The sequence below is a fragment of the Blennius ocellaris genome (genome assembly GCF_963422515.1).
Source record: "Blennius ocellaris genome assembly, chromosome: 21".
In the NCBI taxonomy this organism is placed as follows: domain Eukaryota; kingdom Metazoa; phylum Chordata; class Actinopteri; order Blenniiformes; family Blenniidae; genus Blennius; species Blennius ocellaris.
The window spans coordinates 18,833,200-18,857,531 of NC_137670.1; the positions used below are offsets into that span (position 1 = coordinate 18,833,200).

The 24,332-nt window shown below is 47.7% G+C and overlaps 2 protein-coding genes across 5 annotated transcripts in view; one reads left to right on the forward strand and one right to left on the reverse strand.

Moving 5' to 3' along the window:
• arhgap17a (Rho GTPase activating protein 17a) overlaps nucleotides 1–11,819 on the forward strand; it is a 30,172-nt gene extending 18,353 nt beyond the window's left edge. For 2 of the 4 annotated variants that reach the window (XM_080516765.1, XM_080516766.1), the window contains 11 exons: nucleotides 1,318–1,445; nucleotides 2,357–2,468; nucleotides 3,614–3,695; nucleotides 3,870–3,950; nucleotides 4,046–4,159; nucleotides 4,293–4,384; nucleotides 5,583–5,721; nucleotides 6,156–6,413; nucleotides 7,327–7,478; nucleotides 8,272–8,802; nucleotides 9,901–11,819. In XM_080516765.1, coding sequence (XP_080372891.1) covers nucleotides 1,318–1,445; nucleotides 2,357–2,468; nucleotides 3,614–3,695; nucleotides 3,870–3,950; nucleotides 4,046–4,159; nucleotides 4,293–4,384; nucleotides 5,583–5,721; nucleotides 6,156–6,413; nucleotides 7,327–7,478; nucleotides 8,272–8,802; nucleotides 9,901–10,058 — 1,847 coding nt within the window. In that variant the 3' untranslated portion in view covers nucleotides 10,059–11,819. Of the gene's footprint in view, nucleotides 1–1,317; nucleotides 1,446–2,356; nucleotides 2,469–3,613; nucleotides 3,696–3,869; nucleotides 3,951–4,045; nucleotides 4,160–4,292; nucleotides 4,385–5,582; nucleotides 5,722–6,155; nucleotides 6,414–7,326; nucleotides 7,479–8,271; nucleotides 8,803–8,879; nucleotides 8,902–9,900 lie in introns of all 4 variants that reach the window. The other 2 variants (XM_080516767.1, XM_080516768.1) reach the window with 2 other exon arrangements.
• A 2,986-nt stretch (nucleotides 11,820–14,805) lies between these two features.
• LOC308145240 (delphilin-like) overlaps nucleotides 14,806–24,332 on the reverse strand; it is a gene marked incomplete at both ends in the record, with an annotated part of 35,931 nt that continues 26,404 nt past the window's right edge. Inside the window, 12 exon segments of the mRNA XM_080516607.1 lie at nucleotides 14,806–14,877; nucleotides 18,396–18,560; nucleotides 18,637–18,755; nucleotides 19,315–19,444; nucleotides 19,526–19,612; nucleotides 19,688–19,843; nucleotides 19,935–20,131; nucleotides 21,164–21,241; nucleotides 21,642–21,729; nucleotides 22,020–22,172; nucleotides 23,334–23,924; nucleotides 23,926–24,078. Coding sequence (XP_080372733.1) covers nucleotides 14,806–14,877; nucleotides 18,396–18,560; nucleotides 18,637–18,755; nucleotides 19,315–19,444; nucleotides 19,526–19,612; nucleotides 19,688–19,843; nucleotides 19,935–20,131; nucleotides 21,164–21,241; nucleotides 21,642–21,729; nucleotides 22,020–22,172; nucleotides 23,334–23,924; nucleotides 23,926–24,078 — 1,989 coding nt within the window.

Genomic DNA, 24,332 nt, shown 5'->3' on the forward strand with positions numbered 1-24,332 from the left:
ATAAATATTCAGATTATGTGAAGAAGAAACCAGGTATTTTGATCTGAGAACCAAATGTATCACATCTATATACAATTCTCTGAATGTGACTCATTTACACGTCGTCTGCACTTTGTACTGAATGACCAAAGAAATCTGACTGGAGGACACGAATCAATCAAATCGCTGCCCCTGCTCACTGAAACTCATCATTGTTGTTGAATACTGGACTTCCTATTGTGTTTCACATTAAAATGTCGTTCAGCTGTTGAATTAATAAGCAATTCAATATATTTTTCTGTGTGATCTAGATGCTATTGATTTAAATGTCGTCGCTCATTTCTGTATAGTCATTTCTGTTACACTTGTGGTTTTGCACTGAAGCTCATTTTCTACTTTTTTATTTCGGACGACAGCATCTATGTTAAATTCAGTCCTTAAACTGATGAGAGGGTGAGATAGTCCACTTGTATCTTCCTTTCATATTTCCTGCTACGATGCAGGCAGGCAGAGATTTTTATCACCAAATGAATCAAGCTATTATACACACACACACACACACACACACACACACACACACACACACACACACACACACTGTCTCTTGTACAGTCCATGTCATGCCAGACACTGGCAATGTTTGCCAGTCGTTGCCATGACGAGTAGTTTCTGGGATCAGAAGCAGCTTTCCCCTCACTCCTCCAGCTGGCTTCAGACTCGACAGCCAGCGACTCCACCAGTCAGTCACATCCGCCCGCTCCCTTTTCTCTAACTTCTGGATCGGAGTTGTGCCAGATATTAAATCAGAGCCTTTTCACTGTTCCATACTCCAAAAAAAACAAAAACCTATATATATATTTTTTTTTTTTCCATTTCAGGAACAATGTTTCCTCAATAGATTTGTATTTTTCTGTCACTCTCTGGCTGTGTCTCGTTGAATGAGCGTGTTCGTTATAAACATGTCCATGCTCTCGAGCAGACAAACCTGGCCCCCCAGCATGTGGCGGTGACTCACCACCCCCCCACCCCCCACTCACCTCACTCACATGGGCTCATAAACACAGAAACATGGCTGATCAGTCACGTCTGCTGCCTGTTAACATGTGGTTATTATTTTGCAGCAGCCTTTTAAGGGGAAGTAAATTGAGGAAAAGAATCTGTTCATGGGGACACTTGTTGATCCACAAATCTGCCGTCCAAACCAGCAACAGGCCTCCCGCACAGAATCTTCCTTTTTTAAAATGTTTTATTTCTAATTCCATAAAATTGGCAGCGACAGGTCATACTAAGTAAACTCCAGCAGCTCACTTCCATCGCTGTTCTCTTCACTGTTTCCAGACTCGTGGACGGAGAAGCCTGCGTTCGGCACGGGGCTGGACGATCACCTGAAGAGGAGCGGGAGGGAGATCGCTCTTCCAATAGAGGCCTGTGTCATGATGCTGCTTGAGACCGGCATGAAGGAGGAGGTACGGACGTTAACAGACTGGAGAAAGCTAGTGGTTCTGTCCAGTCGGTGGCTTTTCACTGTTTATTACAGTTACGTTCCTCCATCATTCTGCTGTTTGGGCAGGGAACTCTCCTTAAATTGTCAGATCAGCAGAAACAGGCTTTACTATCGACTGAAATACTTTGGAGAACAGAATTTCCAAACATCCACCGCTACCAGAAGATTCTTCAAACCAGGGGGGGGAAGGAGATAGATCTAATCGTTTGTAGTTTATAGATAGAAACCTTCAGGCTTTGGTCAATTCTGACATAAATGTCAAAACGTGTGACATCATCTAGGAGATCCATTTTTGCTTTGGTCATTGGAATGACTGCTGTGTTTTCCTCGCTCGAACCATCAGCAGCTCCACTGCTCATCGACATAATGGAAATGAAACTTGGGGGGGGTTTAGTTTAGCAGGGACGTCTCGGTATGGCGGAGCCCATATGACATTCAGTCCAAACTTCTCCAGAAAACAATAGCGTGCACTTTGCCTTTTGTCCTGAAATCAGGTCTATTTGTGTAAGTGTGTCCATGTTTGTGTGAAAATCGGAGGTAGGGAGAGTGTTTACTGTGCAGGCCTGGTTCACTCCCTGCTGAGAGCACCCAGTCTCATTATAGTGTGAAGACGGCCTTTGTTTGTGTGTCAAAGTAAATAGCTCACGACGCTGCGGCTGGTGGGTGTGTTTGTTTGCCAGCTGCACATAATGAACCGTTGCAGCGGGCAAACACCGAGGGCGCATGCGGGGAAGTGGTTCAGAGCCCGTCTGGTTGTCACTGTTGGGGAAGCATGCAGCTCATTGTGTGCACGTTAAATAGCTCCATCGGTCTCTGTCGTTTTGTTGTTGGCTGCTGATGTAGCTGTGTTTTGTTTGTCTTTGTGTGGGTCAGGGTCTATTCAGAATCGCAGCAGGGGCATCCAAGTTAAAGAAGCTGAAGGCGGCACTGGACTGTTCCACCTCGCAGCTGGAGGAGTTTTACTCGGACCCCCACGCCGTCGCTGGTATGAAATACAGTCTCATGCGTCACAATTCACCACACTGGGCACAACTTGTCAATATCGGTAAACAATTTCACAGGTAATCGTAGGAGTTTAAGCACACTTGAACCAGATATCGGTCTGAAGTCGTCCAAGCTGCCATTACTGTCTCAATGAGTTCATTTCAATAATCCCTTTTCATAAAATTAGAGTTCCATGATTCTCTGAAATCATCTAGGTAGTTTTGCTTGGTAGATTTTTTTCCCCTCAGGTTGTGTAAAACAAACGTGTGCACTCATTCCTCTGCGTTGGCCTGAAGTGAACAGAGAAGGAGGCTGAGGGAGCTTCTAGTTCTGAAGTCACTGCAAATAAACTGTAGGATTCACTCCCACTGTAAACCAGCTTTTTAGACCCTCGTCGAGTTGAGAAACGACTATTTTTTAGCCTCTTTCACACCATTTTTTTGTGCTGGCTTGGATTGCTGGGGTCAAGAGGAACTGATCTTTCCTCCAATATTCACACAAATCTGACAACAGGCCGCCTCCATCAAGACATAAGACCCGTATCTCGACTGTGCTCAAACAAAGATCATAAAAATACTTTGAAGCTGTTATATTAGATCAGTGCTTCTCAAATGGTGGGGCGAGCCCCCCTGGGGGGGCGTGGTGGGGTGTCAGGGGGGGGTGTGAGGCGGGCGTGACTTTCAGTATTAGTGTCTTTATTCATGCTTGAACGATAAAAAAAAGGGCCTCCAGCTCATTTTATTATTTTATTTTGATAATCAGGCGATTGTACGCAGAATGCTGGTGCAGCAACTCATACAGTGGTTTATACAGATAAATAAATAAATATTATCAGGTTCTCAATGGTAGTACAATTCGGGGGGGGGGCTGAAAAAAATGTTGCCCTCTAGGGGGGGCATGACAGAAAATAGTTGAGAACCACTGGGTTAGATCAACATTAATAATCTCCACGTGCTGGATGGTACAGTACACATGTAGTGGACTTAAACTTTAGACTGCACATATGCAAACATTTTTACATAAATGGTTTTCCACAAGCTGCTGCAGCCGCATGCATCATTATCCTTGTGCTCTGGTTTCCATGGGAGGAGGGCAGAACGTGTGTTTTCAAATGAAACTAACTGAACGCTGTCTTCATGTTTTCAGGAGCTCTGAAGTCGTACCTGAGGGAACTTCCTGAACCTCTGATGACCTACCAGCTTTATGATGAGTGGATCCAGGCGTCCAGGCAAGGCTCACGACGTTATTGCTGCTATTCAGTTGTATCAATATTGAAAGGAAGCACCACTGGAGTGAAGTGTAAATGGATACGAGAGCCACTTTTGGCTGTCGAGCCCTCTGGCCAGGGACCGGCTAGTATTGTGCTCTGCTTTCAATTATCTATTGTCTTCCATCGTTGTAGTGTGTCGGACCCAGACAAACGGCTCCAGGCGCTCTGGGTCGTATGTGATCAACTACCAAAGAACAACAAAACCAACTTGAGGTTTGTCTCGATGCCTACAATTAAAAAAAAAAAAAAAAAAAAAGTCTCTCTTCTCAGTCGTGAGTTATTTTACACGTCTGCTGTCCTTCCTGAAGGTATCTGGTGAAGTTCTTGGCCAAGCTGGCGCAGGACAGCGAGGCCAATAAAATGACGCCGAGCAACATCGCCATTGTCCTGGGACCCAATCTGCTCTGGGCCAAGACTGAAGGGTGAGCAGCACCAGAGCGCAGCGTGTACCACAATGACCACACCGGAGTTATTTGGAGGCCGTCATTTCAGTCTGCTCCTCCTCGTTATTAGGGAAGCATCTAATCTCTGTCTCGTCCGCTTGTGCTCGCCCAGGAGTCTGGCCGAGATGGCTGCTGCTACTTCGGTGCACGTGGTGGCCATTGTGGAGCCCATCATCCAGCATGCTGACTGGTTCTTCCCCGAGGGTAGGCTGACCTCCTCCCTGCTGGCAGCCAGTCGCTCTGTTCCACTGAAGAGATCCACGATGAAGGCAGCCAGCTAATGCTATGAGGAATCAGATGGCATCTCTTGGATTTGTTAGATAAAAGGCTTGTGTGCATATATTATGGTCGACAAGGCTGTGGCTCAAAGCGTCCATAGGTTAAAACGCCGAGCTCTAATTTGCTCTTACTGGAGGTGGAGCACTTTGTAAGGCAGCCGTCATCGTTGATGTGACTAACAACCGTTTCAGCTCCTCTCCCTTTAAAACGTCCATCACTGAAAGCCATCCTCCTTCTGATTAGCCGGACAGGGCGTCTGGCACAGACGTAGACCAGTAGAGATAGATGGATGGATAGATCCACTGAAATACCAATATTAAAAAAAAATATTAATAACATGACGCCAAGGAACAATAAGTAAGTAAAAGCAGGTAAGACGTCTGTTAAATAATAAAATAAGACAAGAAATACCCAAATGTAACATGCAGGTGTGTGTAATTTGACATCAGCATCGTTATATTTTAGGGGACACCAATGAACAGCTGTCACCTTGGATTAACCAAGCCTTCGTCTGTAGCCTAAAATCTTCTTTATGGTTGAACCGTGAGTTTAGACGTTTACACTCCTTTACTCTTCATCAACACCAAACATTCGTCTATTTTCCCTCATCCTGTGGCGAGTCCTTGTCCAGTGGAGCTGATCCCAGATAGTGAGGGGTGAAGGTGTTACACACTGGAAGGTCAAAAACGGAGAGAGACTCCAAAAAGGCCTCAAAGCCCAGACCACACATCACAATGTTTTATTACCGATACGTGTTAGAACATACCTTTAAATTGAACTTCACATGGTGTGTACTTTTTGTACTTCTTGCAAGCCGCCACACTATTGAAAGCTGTTCTCATTTATACTCCCAGTAATCTCTTATCTTCTGACAAATTTGGTGATGAACGGTGCTGAGAGCCCAATGAGGAGCTTCATCGCTGGCCTTTTCATTTTCCACGTTTCCAGTGCGACACAAGAGATTTGCAACCGCTAAGCGCTCATTAAGAGGAGTCCAGCCATCTCCTATGACGTCCAGACGTTTGGCGTCAAGGAACTTCACAAAAACAATTCACAATGATAAAAAAAATGTAATGTTTCGTCCAGCCAGCCTGAACTGAATGGTGACGGCTCTTGATTGCAGATGTGGACTTCAACGTGTCGGGCATGTTTGTGATGCCCACCCCGGCCTCCAACCACTCGGACTACGACAGCAGCACCATCGAGAGGAAGAGGCCGGGCAGCATGTTGGGACTGGACGCTGACGCAGTGCGCAAAGACAAGTAATCACTTCTGTTTTGTTTTTTTACTGTGTTCTGGAACCTTTGTTTCCCCGACTCGCTAAGTACTACTGACTTTAATTAACTTTCTGGCTTCAACCCAGCTGCTTCTTGTCGTTCCTGCTGGGGATGTGCCGATTCCAGGACCTGATCACTGGTCTGACACTGCCCTATACGTACTGGAGGCAATTAGGCTCAATGTCACATGATGAACACTCCTCTCAGTACTCTATATGGGCGAGTAGCTAAAGGCTCGTACTCGTCCTTTAAAGTGGTATCGGCACGTCCCTGGTCCCTCTTCCTTTGCTTCTCATAAATTATAAGCAAATGAATCCAGAAGCAGTCTTAACTTTGCTAACTCTGGTTGAACTCTGGTTTAATGATTCTAATGTGATGTAAGCGGTGGTGTTTTCTGCCCCCCCCCCTCCCCCCCGCAGCACTCCTAACAAGTACTCGGACCACTCCCTCCGTAGAGGCAGTAACACCTTAGGTAGAAAGCAGCACACCTCGCCTGCCTTCCAGCCCCCGTTACCCCCCGTGGAGGCTCCTGGGCACCCCCAGCCCCCCTACGAAGCCCAGCCACAGGCTCCGGCGGGGGGGTCGGGGGTCGACGCCTCCCAGCAGAGCTTGGCACAGAGCCTGGCTGCCCTCAGTGCTGCTCAGCAGCTTCTGGCCCAGCACACGGAGGAGCTCAGGTAAGAGGGACACCTGCCAGAGGCTGCGTCCATCAAACCATCTGAGAAGAGTCAAGATCCACTTTAATATGAAATGAATGAGTGCAAATCAGAGACCTTGAGTCTCACATTAAGGTTCTGTCAAGTGAAGGGGAGAACGATGCTCCTGCTCTTCTCCTGTTTAGAGAGGAAGCATTAGTCGCTTCATGATGACAGTGAGGACCGCTTCCTGCTCTCGCTGTAGACGATATGAACATTTTCATGCTCCAGAAACCTGATTTTACATTGGAACAATCCAACTTATTACAAAGTTATTGCTTCAGAGAAATTGTGAATATGGTGAAATAGTGAAATGGTTGCTGCCGACACAACCTCTGGCCTCTGTGTCTTCAGTCTGTTGTAGACTGTAGAGTAGTAGACTGATGAGACACGCCTCACCTCCACCTCACAGACATCAGCTCTTCCTCTTTGGCTCCAGCTGGTTCTTTACTTACGCCACCAGCAGTCGCAGCACTCTGTGCTGATCTGGAGTCAGCCCACCGCTTTCCTCCTCAAATCACCCGAATCAGCAGGAACTTCACACTAACCGGCTCAAACTGGCCCGAGACTCCAGCACATTGCTGCCCGTTATGTAACGACTGAAGGGTGTCTTTGATTTGGCCGCTGAAAGGAGAACATTCATTTCCAGACAGATAAAGCCATTCAGCGCAGCATTCCTCCTCCCCTACAGGCCGGGCCAGGAAGGTGACTGGAGATGAGACGTGCTGATTAGATGGGTGATTTGCAGCACATGACAGCTTTGAGGAGTTTGAAATAGCGCCGCCTCGGCAATAAAAGGGGAAACGTTCCAGCGTCGCGTCAGCCGCTCCTCAAATTACACACAAATCCTTCAGCTTCGTTGAGCTTCGTGTTTTGTTTTTGTCTCTGCTTGAAGCTATCCAAAACCACGAGACTCTACGTCCTCCACGCCCACCCCCGTGCTCCAGAGGAACGGCTCCGGAGGGGGGGCGCAGGCCGCAGGGCAGCTGGGAGCCGTGGCCCCCGGGGCGGGACCCCTGGGGCCGAGTCCACACACCCTGCGCAGAGGTAGGACTATGTTCATCACAGGAGGCACACAGTCTTTAGCTCATTCCGGTTCCGTCGCACTCCAGCCAGCATTTTCATCTTCACATGAAAAATTTTTTTTTTATCTGCTGCTGCAACGTATTTTCTGCTGTAAAACGTCCATGGAGTTGCTGTGTGCTGCGTTAAGTCAAACACAATCCTTTTTTGGTCTTTAACGCTCTGTTGGGTGTGTTTATGCTGCAGGAGCAGCCTGAAGGAGTGCGTCAATCATTTCAGAATGAACTGATTAATTAATCACATTCTTTTCTACTTAAGATTGAAACGTGTCATGCATATTTGTTTCTGGAGAGTCAGGGAATTAATGTAGATTCAAGGTAAAGTACATTTAAATTCAACGTTTCTTTGTGTTTCATGAACACCGTTTCTCTCCAAATTTAGCAAGAGGAAAAGATTCTCTTTAATCTTTCAAAGAAATAAAGATTTTAACGAGTCAAACGTTTTACATTAATCGCTAACATTATACATTTTGACAGCCTGAACCGCACCACACCATATAGCAGTAATGTGAACACCAAACCCCGTCGAGCCACCAGGAGACCACGTCATTTTATTAACTGAACTCAGATCTTGTCAGATTCCACTTTATCCCGATATTAATGAATACTTTTAATGCTGATTTAGTCATATTTGTACGTCTGTGATTCAGCAGTCAGTCTGTTTGTGTTGTTGTTTAGATGTTTGGAGTGTTTTATAGAAAGAAAACACATGACTGGAGTTTGTACTGTTAATAATCACAAATGTTTTACGTTGTCAGTGACCAAAAAGCAAGCCCCCGCCCCCCCCAAACCGACCAACCCTCCCCCCGGCCAGCCCAACACCACAGTGACCCCGGCCTCGCCACCCGGCTCGTCTCCCCGCCCACTGTCCAGCCACTCGCCCACCTCGCCCACCTCTCCGGCCCTGCAGCCGTGCGCCACGCCGCGGCGCCACTCCAGCAACCAGCCCCCAATCCACGCGCCCAGCCACCCGCCCCCGGAGCCCCCGACGCCGGCCGGCGGCCCTCAGGCTCCGCCCCCGGCCGGCGTGGACCATCGGAGTGCCGACCACTCGCCCCCGAGCACCCCGACGCCCCCGGACTCCCCGCCGCCGCCGCCCACGCCCAGCCAGGACGGACCCACCCCTCCGTCCCCGTCCCCCTACCAGACGGGCTCCCTCCCCCGGCCGCGGCCCGTCCCCAAACCCCGGAACAGACCCAGCATCCCGCCGCCACCGCAGCCCGCCGTCGCCGCCGCAGCAGCAGCCACCGACAGCAACGGCGTCTGTGCCTCTGCGTCCAAGATGGCGGGTGAGTGTGGCTCCTCCTCCAGACCGTCACCGCCGAACGCCGGCGCCTCTAACGTCCTGCGTTGTAACGCCCCACAGGTTAAAGAGCCGCAGGTCGCAGGTCGGTTCAGAAGTGACTCTTTCTTTTTCTATTTTAAACTCCTCCGTCACCTCAGCGGTTGTATTTTGCCATCACACGTCATTTATCTTGGCGCCGATGCCGAACTGTCGAACGATCAACATGAAGATATACGAAATGATATCGAAAGAATGAAGCTGAATAGAAACGTAGTCACGCCATAGATTCCACTGGCTGACGGGACGACGCCCCCTACAGGCCGGAGGAGAAGTCCTTTCATCTCCTCCGTAGAGCAGCGAGACGCTTTCAACTACAACTAGAGGGTTTTAGTGCTTCAAACCACAAGAACACTTAAATATTTATGGCGTTTTCCACTCGCGCTGCTTTTAAGAATACACCGGTGATTCTTTTAATCTGGTTCTTTTAGGTTCAATAAAGTTTTCCACGTTTCTTTATTACAACAGTTTGGTCGCTCCACATCCCCCCGACGTCTACAATCGAGAGTATGAAACACTATACAGAGATTAATCAGCCATTATTCACCTCCTTTACGGCAAATACACACATTTGAAACCTTCCAGATTGTTCTGGGAGTGATCCTAGAACAATCTGGAAGGTTTAAAACGTCACCTTCAGGGTGGAACGACAGTCCGGCATCAGGTTTCATTCCTCAGTTCACTGGTTCTTACAGACACTCTCCCTCTAACACGCATGTTTATATCCTTGTTGTTTTGAGTTGAAGGTTTGGTGTTTCCCTGCACTTTGTTGTTTTCTCCCCCTTCAGCAACAAAGCTGCTCTGGTCCTGCCTCATAGCATGCAGCGCCCCCTGCTGTTCACAGCATCGCCCACACAGAGCTCACCCACCGGTTGTTTTCCTTCAGCACGTGTTTGTCATCTGCTCTTCATCTCATGTGGGCACGGCCGCTGTATTCATCTCTGTGGGATGTCGGTGTTGTCATGGCAACCCCAGCGCAGGGTTTTTCTCGGTGGCTTAAACACTGAAGTGACCGTCTCTCCTCTCCCGTTGTCGTCCGCTCCAGACAGCGCCGGTTCTCTCAAAGGGACGAGTCGAGTTCTGCTTCCTGAACTCATCGTGGACCAGCAGCCGCCGCCGTTCTCCTCTTCCTCCTCCTCCTCCTCCACCTCGCTGCCTCTTCCCAAAGACTGTGAGCTGGACAGTGAGAGCACCGTCCTGTGAGGAGAACTGCGGTCCTTCAGAGGGTCCCCCCCCTCCAGGCTGGTGTCTGCAGCCATGTGATGCAGCGTCTGGCAGGACTCGTGGAGGTCAATCAGCATAATCCAGCACCAAACGTCTGCTTTCACACACCACAATAGAACCACAGTTACAACTTTATTCTCTTAACATTAAATGACTCAAACATGAGGTTTGACGCCTGCTAGTCGGGCAAACGTGACGGAAAAACATCGACGAGTCGAATAAATCACTTTTCCAAATGTGAACAGAATATGTTGACGCATAGAAACCAGAACGCAGCGTTCACGCGGTGTGGATACGAAGTGGCTTGACCTCCATGAGCGCACACACACACACACACACACACACACACACACACACCGCTGCAGAACAAAGCTCCAGACAATCGGTTGTGAACAAGACTGGAGGATGGAGACCTGAGGTCACTTCCCAGGCGAGGTGTTTTTATCGAGATTGTTTTTTTTGTTTTTTTTAATGTTGAAAAAGGCCTTAGAACAAGAAGTAAACCACAAGATGTGTTTGTTGGGGGCATGGAAGTGCTCACTTCTTGTTGTACGTCAGCTGCTCAGCTGACGTAGGAAAAACAAAAACCAACCAAAAAGTTCAAGTGTAGCTGGTGACTGCAGGCTTCCAGTCGTCTCCACACTCGATCGACCATCTCTCTCTCTCTCTCCCCCTCTCCCTCTCTCTCTCCTCCCCCCCCCCCCCCCCCCCCCCATCAGCCTTGTATTTATTTTCTACACACACATTCCCCGTGGCTTGCCGTAATTGATGCAGTCTTTAGATGTAAATCATGCCTTATGAACTGAGCGTTGTATGTAATGTTACTGTATGAACAGTGTTTCAGGGACGGGTGACGAAACTGAAGTTATATTTAAATGTGTTTGGGTTGATGGTGGGTTTTCTTCTTCTGTTTTAATACAGACGTAGCAGGATGCATGGCCCTCGCAGCCTGATTGCACACAACAATGTGTTTTCTTTCTTTTATGGATCTGATGTTTCGGTCTGTCTGTTCTGGCTGCGAGTGAATGTAGTGACGAAGAACTGCCTCGCCACAGAGAATTGCCCCCCCCCCCCCCCCCGTTAATCAGCTGCCCGACGATCAATACAACTGTTCCATGTGTGTTCCACTGATGAATTCATACTGTGGAGCGGAGGCATTTTGAAGATTAACGACATTTAATGATCGTTCAAACTACTTTTCCAGCAGTAAGGTTGTTCATCATCTTGTTGACTGAACCTGGGGGGGGGCGACTCACTGCAGTCTGACACAATTCAGCGTAACACCGGTTCAGAGGTTGTCTTCTTCCGTCTGTCCCACTGAGCTGAGCACACACACACACACACACACACACACTTTTGTGGAGCCTCAGCAGTGACGTGGTGTCAGACTTTTACCAGGTCAAAAAATGGCTTTTTGTTGTATTTTCTCTCGTCGTTGTTGTTGTTGTTTGTTGGCCTTGGGTTCAGTTCCTGCAGAGCTGAGTGGACATGGTACCAGTGGAGAAGGTTCTGGAGAATCCCCGTCCTGCTCCGTTCGTCTCACTGCCTTTCCCCGACAAGAGACGAAACAAACACCGTCAAACGAGACGTGACGATGCTGCATTTCTTTTTTTCTTTTTGAGATCTATAGTTTTTGTATGTATTCTGTCAAGTGAGCTTAAATACGGAATAAAACATGTAACATGAATGCCTGGTTATATCCCCCTTTCCAAAGAAAATAAAGTATAAGAAGAAACTAAACTGCTTCATTGGTTTGATTCTTCATCCTCAGGAATGTTCAGTTCTAAGTAATACCAGATCTGTCCAGCAGGGGGCAGCACTGGGTTTCCCTCATGACCTGACGTTCTGATTAGAACAAACATTTAACTCTACATTTACTGGCTGTTGATCAGTTTTTGGCAACAAGAAACCCAGAATTCTACTCAAATATCTGACGAGGCGAGCAGCATGGGGGGAAAAGCTCCGCTTTAATTACATTTAAAATTTGATCAATTTCCAAAACTTTGCTTTTTAACTGAACACGTTCTGTGAACATGGCTGGTATTTTATTTGAACCAGGTATCAACTGAATGATTGATCCCAGTTACCCAGTTTATTGTAAAGTGTGAAAAACAAAATCAATCAAATATTGACAATTATAAGATTGGAATGTATTAATATACAAGACTGCATTCTTACTATATAAGTGAATATAAAACTTTGTTCTTTAATATAGGTTTCAGGAAGAAAGCTGATTATACAATTACAATATTGACTATAGGAGAAGGGGTGAGATAAAGTTTTACTTCTTTCTATTTCCTTTCAGACAGGAATCAGATATATAGTGTCATTACACAGATTAAATTATTTATATAGATTATTATTTACAAGGAGTATATGTGTGTATAAATGTATTTATTTTCTTTGTATTTTGTATCTGTTTTGACATGTCTGAAATTAATTAACAATACAAAAATATCGATATCAATCATAAGAGAACAAAGAAATAGGGAGTCCAATATTTAAACAAAAACTGCTACTTGACAGAGTTTTTGTGGGAAACCTTTTAAAAACAGCCGTTTTTTTTCTCAGTCTTTGTTTCTTCAGACACGATGTTATAAATTCATTGTAAGAATATGGAAGTGGCATAACAAACGATGTTGAGAATATCAGACACGAGTCAGGCAGCGTTACTTCAAGCATATTTTTATCCTTCAAAAGAAAAACAAAAAAACATGTCCTTCACTTGAAAGCAAACAATAAGAGCCAAACAGTCACAAGTCGTGAAAACACTAACATAAAAAAAATCCCAACAATTATAAAAGGGAAGGAGCTAACAGAAGAGTATTTTTACTTGAAACTGAAATATCCAGGGAGGGAAACGCTCCCAGCTGCACAGCTTAACACCAACATGCACCGACTGGGACGAGAAACACTGTTACTACACCTGGAGCAGCAAGGGTTGCATTTTCTTTGTAAATTAAAACTTTGAAAGCTTGAATGAAGCTGTGCAGGAAGAAGAACTGAGGTGAAAAACCAGGGTTGTTGACGTAGGAACAGAGAGTGAAGGACATGCACAGTACGGCTGCAAACCAGCAGTGCATAGCAAAGAAACCAGAGAATTTACAATCTCAACCAGAGTTGCTGGACATAAATACATCCCAGTATTACACTGTACTGTGGGTGAGTCATGGCGTCACCATGGCGACCAGAGAAGCAGGAAATAACCATTTACAGTAGGGTGCCGTGTGCTCCTTCCTCTCCCCGCTCATGTTATCACGTGGTTCCCTCAGCAGCCGCCCACCAGCTCCAGCCAGAACAAACCGTCCGTCTACCTCGTCTCTCTGGACGGACCGCTTTAACCAGAGGAAGGTAAATAATGGGGAAAGTTGGACGTAGAAGTCAGGATCCAACCGGAAAGAAAAAGCTGCTTCGGTGTTTGTTGACTTGATGAAGCTGTAAAGGGCCTCGGGTCACCTGCCGGGCGCTCCAGGACCCAACAAGTGTGGAAATGTGAAACAGGAAACACGCACACAGATCGAAAGGAAAATAAATGAAATCATGACTTGTGATTTTGATGCCTGGACAGGTTTGGAGAGGTTCTAAAGTTTGTGCAAAGCAGAAACACACGTGTTGGAACACAAAGTATTATGTTCTGTTTTAATCCAACAATTCTCCCCTCTGAAACTGGAAGCAGTCGACAACCCCATCAGTATGAGTAGAAAGCATTAAAACTCACTAAAGACTGTAGATCCATTAAAGCAAAAAAGCTTCTAAACAGAGTGACACGTGTGTCACTACCACTGGTACAGGAAAATGTCAAATAAAATGACTTTTAAAAAGATGTTTTAATTTCACAATGTGGAGGAAACATCAGGGGCCAAAAGCTTTGAATTTGAACTAAAGTTTTGATCATGATGAATATTTTAAGTCAAAGCAGGAACCTTGAGAGAGACTTTTAGGAGCTTTAATGAACCTGACCAGTTTAAAAACTGTTAAAATAGATCATCAAATGATCCACTTAAAGCTGAGCTTCAAAACCAGAAACATGTTGCTTTAAAAACAACTTACAACGCTTTCTATTGTCACAGGCTAATTTCAATAAGCTGATTGGTTGTCATCATTTTCCTCAGCATCGGTGATGCTGATGTCAAATTACAAGCATTTAGACGCTACGTCTCTCTCGCCTTGACAGAGGGAGTCAGTCTATGAGAGAGTAAACATGAAACGAGGGGCTTCGGAAGGAGGCGGGAAACAGAAAGGTGATTTGAAAACTGAAAATAAATAAATAAATAAATAAATCTTGTGTTATGGGGGACGTGAGCGCGCCGTCAAACTAGCTACCAACTCGTCCGACTACGTCGACACCTAATGTTTTATTCTTTACAGGTTTTCAAATATGATCTGATAGAAAATATAAACTTTGATGGTTGGATCATAAAACACAAGTAGATATGCAGACCAGGCCGTCATCACGTCGCTGGAATCTCCTCTGAGTGAGTGTGTGTGTGTGTGTGTGTGTGTGTGTGTGTGTGTGTGTGTGTGTGTGTGTGGACTGCTCTATCAGCACCTGGAGGATCAGTAAACTGGCTCTGTATTTACAGATCGATGCGGCACGTTTCCATGGTAACGCGGCCTCTGCTCCGTCACGTTCCAGCGTCTCTGTTGGGATCTGATTGGCACTTTGGTTGTGGAGAAGCCGGCCGGCCTTCAGCGGTGGCCCGACGCCGGCCGGCCGTTCCTGCGTCTACCAGGCCAGGGGGGAGGACATCCGGGGGCTGCGGGGGTTCTCCGGAGTCTGGGTCTCGTTCAGTGCCCTCTGGAAGAGGAAACACAAAGATTCCAGTGGAAACACAAAGTTTTTGAAAAGATCAGAAGAGCTTCATGTATCCATGGCAACATTCTTTAAACAAAAAAAAAAAGAAAGACATTTGTGTAGTGAGAAGGTTGGGCCACTGGGGGGCGCTGTTGGTCGCCAGGCAGTTGAAGCTGAGCCCTGACACGTCGCTAAACATTTGTCAAAACTAAAATTCAATGGAAACTAAACGAGGTCAGATTCAGCAACTGCATAGTTTTTTTAGAATGTCTTCAGTATAAAACAGAGAAAGTTTAGCCCACAGTGACGCGCTCGTCCAATCAGTGTGCAGCATGTCGCTCCCGAGCCAGGCTACATGCTGCATGCTACATGCTATATGCTACATGCTACATGCTACATGCTACATGCTACATGCTACATGCTACAAGAGTTTCTGGGCTCACACACTACAGACGATTAAAATCTGACTGAATCCTCATGAACAGCGAGCCGGAGCAATGCACAGTGGTGTACTTCTTTTCATCGAGACGCCACCTAGTGGCCCTCAAGTGACCAGCAACACTGAGCGGGCCATTTTCAGATTTGGTGCGCTTCCATGTGGGGGACAAAAGATAAACAAACACCTCTGTGGACACGAACCATCGGCGCTTTTTCAAAAAGTGTCATTATCAGTGGCTCCGGGGAAACAGAGCTCTTCATAGAGAAATTTAAAGAAATTTATAAAAAAATGTGCTTTTGTCCTCAGAATCACAGAATCACACAATGTTTCACAAGAAACAAGAAAGGTAAACAGACGACACAAAGGTGTTTTTGACATATTATGCAAGCAGCTTTCCAGTGCAGCTCTGCGTGGCGGAGTGGAGGCACTCGTGGGATTTTCACACTGGTATTTTTACCAGCTGAAGAATCACGATTGCTTATAAAAGGACTGAAGGAGCCGCCGGGCGCCGCGCTCCACCGCACACTGCAGTACCGGCCCTGAGCTGCAGGAGGCGGGACTGGATCCTGACATTTGTTTACATCAGTGACCGGAGGAGAAATGTCAAAACATGAACTGCAGTTTTTCAATAACATGATTCACTGAGGATCACATGGTGTCTGTCTGTTGTTGTGTTGTGACTTTTTGTTGTTGTGTTGTGACTTTTTGTTGTTGTGCTGTGCCTTTTTGTTGTTGTGTTGTGACTTTTTGTTGTTGTGTTGTGACTTTTTGCAGATTCTTGGCTGTTTATTGTGTGATGTTTTGTTGTGTGACTTTTTTCTGTTGCATTGTGCTGCTGGCCCTTATAGGCCACCGTACTGATCTCCTGAGATGCTTTGAATCGTTGGGTACGTCTGAAATATCCATCCTATCTCCTGATCTATCGAATCTCACTGAACCCCAGACGTGTTTAGTGTAGCGGCCATGATGAGGACTGTCTGAATTCTCAATAAGCAAAGAAAAAGAGTCTCGTTGCTTCCTTTAGAGCCTCCTTTAGCCTAGGAAACACTGATGCTTCCTTTAGAGTCTCCTTTAGCCTAGGAAACACTGATGCTTCCTTTAGAGTCTCCTTTAGCCTAGGAAACACTGATGCTTCCTTTAGAGCCTCCTTTAGCCTAGGAAACACTGATGCTTCCTTTAGAGCCTCCTTTAGCCTAGGATACACTGATGCTTCCTTTAGAGCCTCCTTTAGCCTAGGAAACACTGATGCTTCCTTTAGAGCCTCCTTTACCCTAGGAAACACTGATGCTTCCTTTAGAGCCTCCTTTAGCCTAGGAAACACTGATGCTTCATTTAGAGCCTCCTTTAGCCTAGGAAACACTGATGCTTCATTTAGAGCTTCCTTTAGCCTAGGAAACACTGATGCTTCCTTTAGAGTCTCCTTTAGCCTAGGAAACACTGATGCTTCCTTTAGAGCCTCCTTTAGCCTAGGATACACTGATGCTTCCTTTAGAGCCTCCTTTAGCCTAGGAAACACTGATGCTTCCTTTAGAGCCTCCTTTACCCTAGGAAACACTGATGCTTCCTTTAGAGCCTCCTTTAGCCTAGGAAACACTGATGCTTCATTTAGAGCCTCCTTTAGCCTAGGAAACACTGATGCTTCCTTTAGAGCCTCCTTTAGCCTAGGAAGCACTGATGCTTCCTTTAGCCTAGGAAACAATGATGCTTCCTTTAGAGCCTCCTTTAGCCTAGGAAACACTGATGCTTCCTTTAGCCTAGGAAACAATGATGCTTCCTTTATAGCCTCCTTTAGTCTAGGAAACACTGATGCTTCCTTTAGTCTAGGAAACACTGATGCTTCATTTAGAGCCTCCTTCAGCCTAGGAAACACTGATGCTTCCTTTAGAGTCTCCTTTAGCCTAGGAAACACTGATGCTTCCTTTAGAGCCTCCTTTAGCCTAGGAAACACTGATGCTTCCTTTAGAGCCTCCTTTAGCCTAGGATACACTGATGCTTCCTTTAGAGCCTCCTTTAGCCTAGGAAACACTGATGCTTCCTTTAGAGCCTCCTTTACCCTAGGAAACACTGATGCTTCCTTTAGAGCCTCCTTTAGCCTAGGAAACACTGATGCTTCATTTAGAGCCTCCTTTAGCCTAGGAAACACTGATGCTTCCTTTAGAGCCTCCTTTAGCCTAGGACGCACTGATGCTTCCTTTAGCCTAGGAAACAATGATGCTTCCTTTAGAGCCTCCTTTAGCCTAGGAAACACTGATGCTTCCTTTAGCCTAGGAAACAATGATGCTTCCTTTATAGCCTCCTTTAGTCTAGGAAACACTGATGCTTCCTTTAGTCTAGGAAACACTGATGCTTCATTTAGAGCCTCCTTCAGCCTAGGAAACACTGATGCTTCCTTTAGAGCCTCCTTTAGCCTAGGAAAAACTGATGCTTCCTTTATCAAAGGAGACCAGCTCATGCTAACCCACAATTCCTTGCGGCGACAACATTTAAAGGGCCGGCTCATCGGAGCGTTCAGGGAAACTCAGGATGTCAGAAAAAGGAGCAGATCATGTAAGTTACCAAAGTAATAATCTGCATTGAACAACTTTAAATCATCTAAAACCCAAATGTGCTTTTTATAGTCCATTTTCAGAAACTTGTATTTCTTTCCCCGCCACAGCAGACGTCACTAACGTCGCATTATTATGACATCACTAAGTGAATGTGTCCGACTGCCACACGAACGTGATCGCCTTTCAATAATTCCTTTAGGAAGCCTCCTAACACCTTTCCTTAACTCCTTTAGGAAGCCTCCTAACACCTCTGGTTAACTCCTTTAGGAAGCCTCCCAACACCTTTCCTTAACTCCTTTAGGAAGCCTCCCAACACCTTTCCTTAACTCCTTTAGGAAGCCTCCTAACACCTTTCCTTAAGCCGGTGATGTCGTCCACAGGGTGAAGGTAAAGTCCAGAGATGAGCAGAGAGGAGAAACAAACCGTTGACTCCACTCCTCCAGAACACCACAGCTGACCTGAGTCACACAAACATGGCGGCTCCCACACAGACTGATGTCAACACATGCTGGAAGGCGTCGTCACCGTCTCACCTCGAACTTGGATATGAAGTCGGCGAAGATGGCGAAGAAGGACTCGGTGCTGGTGGACTTGCTGTCCTCTCCGAAGAAGGAGGCCACCTTGGAGAACTCGTCCATGGCTCGGCTCTGCAGGGACTCCAGGGACTGGACCGCCGGGTGGCTGTTCTCCAGGAAGCTCTGTGGGCGGAGGCCTTCACGTCACCGAGGAGAAAGTGCCTGACGAGGGCACGTCGGAGGCCCGGGGCGTACGTACGCTCATGACGGAGGCGAAGTGGTCCTCGGGGGTGGGAGTGACCTTCTGACAGGCCATCCTGATGTCCTGGATGGTGGCGTGCAGGTCGCTCAGCTCCGTGGTCACCACCCTCTGGTGGACTGTCACACAAAGAGGAGTGATGGAGGCGACACACTTCTGACACGTCCGTTCAAAACCAAGCACAACCAGACTTTACTCGGCTTCCGGAGAATCCCTGCCAGTAACGTCTCGGCCAAGGTCATTTGTAGAAAACATTTAGAAACTAGATGTGAACAAACGCTGCAGAAACACAAAGAAACACTTTCTTGAATGGAAAAGTGTTAAAACAGAGAGGAATTATTTAGTTTTATTTCTGTTGATTTCTAAGAAACTGTCTGTCTCTCTTTCTCTCTCTCTCTTTATATATATCCATCCTCCTTCTACCCTCTCTCTTGTTCTACCTCTTACTCTCTCTCTACCTCTTTCTACTACTCTCTCTCTTACACACACACTCTCTCTACCTCCCTTTCTATGTCTACCTCTTTCTACCCCCCTCTACAACTCTCTCTCTTTCCACCCCCTCTGTCTTTCTCTTGCGCTACCTCTTTCTCTCTGTACGTCCCGACTGAAGAAACTACGTGAGCGACAAGAAGTTAAAAAGCAGAATGTTAGACTGAGATGTGAGGATGGAGTTGGAACCTTTAGCGGCCAGAGGGACGGTGGTCAGGTCTCTGGAGAAGTTCAGCAGCTCGGGGAAATGTTGGCACAGGGATTTGGCCAGAATGTGGAGAAAGGTGGATTTTCCGTCTACGGTCTTGGTGGTGCTGAGCTACGGAGACAAAACAGCAAATGAATGACTTCCAGTCAAAACGACGCGGCGCCGACGGCGGCCGATCAGTCCAGGCTTTACCTCGGTGAGGAAGTTGATCTTGAAACTGGTGGTGCGGCTGCTCTTGGGCTGGCCGTTGTTCAGGTAGTTCCCCATCGCCAGAACAAACTGTGGGAGTGACGGGAAGCAGCCCAGTTACTCCCGTGAACACTCGCGGCGCAGACTGATGCGGCGAAGCTTTACCTCCAGGATTTTGGCCAGTTTCTTGCTGCTCCTCAGCTCCACCGAGGCCTTGTGAATGTAGTCGTACGCCACCTTCATCTCCTCCGTCCTCTCCTGCAGCGTGGTCTTGAAGTGGAGGCTCCGCAGGCGAGTCTTGTACTCGGGCACCATCAACATCTAAAACACAGAGGACATTCGTTCCCACAGGTCCCTCTGCCGTTTCTTTTTTCTTTTTTCTCTTTAAACGTGTCGGTATTTTCTCCGCCACCTGGAAGATGAACTGGTCCGGCTCACTCAGCTTGGCCGGATCCTCGTCGAACTGCTCGTACTGCTTGACCTCGTCGTCGTCGGGGGCGTAGAGCAGCAGCTGCTTGATGTGGGCCGGCTCCAGCCGGTCCGTGGTCATGTTCATCAGGACCTGGCGCAACTCGGCGGGGGACAGCTTCAGGTGGGCGATGAGGATGGCTGCGGGGAGGAGCAACTCGTCAGGGACTCCTCAAACCTTTTCAGATGGGTGATATGAGTTCTGACAGTCGGACATTCATAACCGTCCAGTAGAAAACAAACTGGCCCACAAAATCACACAAACATGTTTCCTGACGGTTGGGAAACTCAGTGAAACGTGAAATGAGGTTCTATTAAAGGCCGGGAAAAGTTCTGTTTCCACTAAAGGGAGCAAGTCGTGCCATCCTGAAGGTTGTTTCGCCGTCTTTGTGCGTCTTCTGCCTCAAACGGCACCGGATGTGGATTCTGAGCTACAATGAGCTCCACTTCTCTCACCGTTTATACTCTGCTGTGCCCACGCTGAGGCAAACTAAAAGTTACAGATGAAGCCAAGTTAGAATTGTCACTGATGGTGTGAGGAATTAAAAGACAGCATTTATGCTAAAAGTGTAAAATTTTTGAAAAATTGTAAAAAAAAAAAAAAAAAAAATAGATGTGTGAGAGTTAAAGAGTTCATATTGTCCGGCTATTAGACACTTTCATGCTGGTCCAGAAACCTGCTATTCAAAGTTTCCAGCTTCTCCTTGATTCTCCTCCATTAGAATATTGGATCATAGGAGCTGCATTCAGAATCTGCTGTGTCTGTGAGAGCTGGACTGGCTCCGCCCACACACGCCCATCTATGGGAAGAGGAGGAAGTACTTCCTCTCGTGGCGCCATGTGCCAGAGCAGAGCTGCTTGATTGTGGGAGGAGTCAAAGGGGAGGAGCCTACCTTGATTGTGATTGGCTAAAACCCCTGATGACACAATATAGGGTTTGATTTCTGATTGGCTGGTTGGAGCAACACACTTTTTAAAACCTGGAACAACCAGGGAGAGAGAGGACACTCTTTCTACACTTCTGGGGCGTCGTTCCAGGTGTGGAGACGATTATTACTGCTGGAGAACCTTTAGAAAGTAAATATTGCATAATATGACCCCCTTAATATCAAATTTGAAGTTTTGTCCAAAAGGAATAGCAATCAGCGGACTTCCGGTCCTCGCAGTACTCACAGGCATTGTAGGCTTTCTTATGAGACAGAATCTCCACCACGTCTTTCTTTTTGAAGTTCTCCGGCAGGAAGGCCGGCTCTGGAGGAGAGACTGATCATTTTAACGACAGTGTGAGGATGTGTTCTCCAGGCACCGGGGGGAAAGTCAACAAACACACATATGAAGTGACAACAAGCCCGTATGTGGCTGTTGATGGCTTAATAGCACAGCTCTGCCATCAAGAAGAGCAACAGGAAGTTCCAGTGGCAGACCTGTGTTATTACTGAGAGACAGAAAAGAAGAGGGAGGAGTGGTGCCTGATGGAGAATGATGGATGAATGATCCCAAGCAGGGTTACACCATAACTGTGAAGGTACAAAACAAAACAGACACTGATCATCCAATACACTGAAAATGTTCCACTGTGAAGCGGATTAATAGCACGAAGTCCAGCATGGCCCACACAAAGACATGGCGCGCGATCAAGTGGTGAACTCACTGGGTCTGCGCTGAGTCCCAAAGTGCAGGTCGAGGTCCAAGTACTTCACCATGTCGCTGAGCTTATCGTACTCCGAATCCTCCCCGAGCTAGACAGGAGCACACAGCCAACACTCGTTTTTGGATCAGAAAGTCTCTGAATTTCGGGTCAAATCTGGCCAGAAATTTCTGTTTACAAGATTGTTGCTTTTGACGCCGCCGTGACTCAGAGACACATAAGGAGGCCGTTCCAATTATGGGAGGAGAAACGTGGGAGGGATGAGAAAACTCACAGTCTAAGTGGGAACATTCACATGTCGGGTGCTTCTGCTGCGTCCACAGCACAGAGCAAAGCCCTACAGCCGGAGGGTGGAGGAGAACACCCCCCCCCCCCGCTCACCTGGCCCCAGATTGTTCCCTCGGAGTTCTCCACCTGCTCCCAGCGCAGACGCTTCACGCTCATGTGGTTGGCGTCGGAGGCCTGCTGGCCCGGCTTGGGCAGCGGAGGCGGGTCACAGGGCGGAGGCAAGGGCGGAGGTGGAGGCGGCAGAGCCTTTGCAGACGGAAAACACTCGATTAACACTTGAGGAATGAACGTTTTGTGATCTGAAAACAGAGGAATGTCCTCGCTGTGGTTGACGCCTTCCAAACTTCTACATGGCTGAGCCTCGCTTGTGATTTGATGGACGAGGATAGAAGAGGAACATAAAGCTTTATTTTTCTCTCTTATGGATTTTATTCTTCTTGATGGAAAGGAAATTTGAAAAAAGAGTCAGATTTCCAGGAAAACAGATTCATTCTTCGTGTTTTTATTACAACCATTTTTGTTTTGTTTTGTTTGGCAACATTCATTACAAAGCAGTAAAGGTTGACAATAATCCAGAAAATGGAAAAAAAAAGAGACTTTGAGACAGTAACGTTCAGTCAGAGCACATTCTGGTTTGGTGCCTTGCGCAACACCTGCCACTTGAGCCACACTTTGTTTAAATAGGCTATTTTTGAGAGGGGTTTTATTTGAGTGATTTTATGTGTTCGGTTTCCTGTGACTGTACGACCACTGACAGGCACAATGAATAGTACTCATTATCTCTTTAAAAACATCAGTAGGTGGGATGTATTAAGCTGCAAATGAACATTTTCAACAGACTAAGTTGTGAAGGCCGGACTCATAACATCGGAGCACACGAGCCACACACTGCGTCAGACAGCAGTTCGTACTTGTCCTGATAGGGAGAGGACCGAATCCACAGAGGAACGCAGGTTGCTGCATTTGTGGAGCAAAAAAAGAAACTGCGACAGGCAGAGGGTCGTAACGCGTTATTGCCATTTTCAATGAACAGACTCGCCACATTAATGGTCGATGTTCCCGGTTGTGGCCTGAACGAAACCTTAACATTTGAACATCCACAGATGTGTGTAAATTATGTTTAATGAGATCTACAGTACAAACTAACATTCAGTCTTTTATCACTGCACACATCAGCAGTGATGTGTCCTGAAATCCTGAAATCGTGTTAAAAACGTTTCCATCTTTGTGTGTGCCGTGTGCATGCCCAGCCTAATGCTGTATGGACGAACGGCAGGACTGTAAAGAGCCGCTTTGCATCACAATGTTGGTATTTTTAATGTGGCATTTCTGTTGCTAGGCGCTGCTTCCTGCGCTGCAGCGAGCCGCCGCGTGTTTGAAGCTGCTGTGGTTTTCTGCAGACGTTACCTGCTGGGGCTGGTGGTCCTGCCGTGTGCTTTCGTAGGTCTGGGAGTGAGTGGGGAGGGAGGAGTGGGAGGCGGGGGGCTGGGGGGGCGCGGCGGGGCCGTGGTTCTGACACTGGGGCGGGCCGTGGTCCTGGAGGGACGGCGGCAGCGGGCCCTGGTAGCTGTGCTGGTGGTGGAGCTGGTGGTGCCTCTGGAGGACCAGCTGGCTGGGCCGCAGCAGCTGGGGGGAGGGCTGGGGGGAGGTCTGGCGGAGGGGCTGCGGCTGGCTGAGCTGGCGGGGGAGGTAGCACGGGCGGGACGGCTGCGAGGAGCGCAGGGTGGTGGTGGTGTGGCCGTGCGAGAGGCGGGTGGAGGCGGCCTGGAAGCGCTGGTGGGTCTTCTCCAGCTCCTCCCTGGTGGGGAGGACTTTGTGGAGGGGGGAGCGGCTGGACAGGAGGGTCCTGGGAGGGGGCGGCGGCGGCGAGATGATAGGGTGGTGCGGCTGGAAGGGCATCCGACTGCGCGGGACGTGCTCCGGGGAGAAGCGCACGGGCGGCAGCGTGTCCGTGAACTGCACCGGAGGGGGTATGAGGGCCTGGAAGGGTGGGGGGGGGCGGGGGGCTCTGGGTGGGAGGCGGGGGGATGGCTTCGGGCTCGGAGGAGTAGGAGGGCGAGGACGCCTCCTCGCTGCCGCTGTGCTCCTCGCTGCTGCCGCTGCTGAGCTGGCGGCGGTTGAAGCCCAGGTCCTGGTCCTCCTGGAAGCTCATCTGGGGGGAGAAGGCGAGCGCCATCAGCCCCGAGAACCAACGCCAGCGCCTCAAATCAGCTACACACAAAAGCTCTTTCTAGTTCTACGTACAGCCAGGGTGTCGTTTACCACCCACTGTCACACTGCTCCATTACTGTATCATTACCGGAGGGACAAAACTGAAAAAACACACTAAATAAGTTATATTAAAGTCTAAACTCACATTCTCAATACACTCTGTTTACACGAGATGCACATTTTGGTTGAATTCCA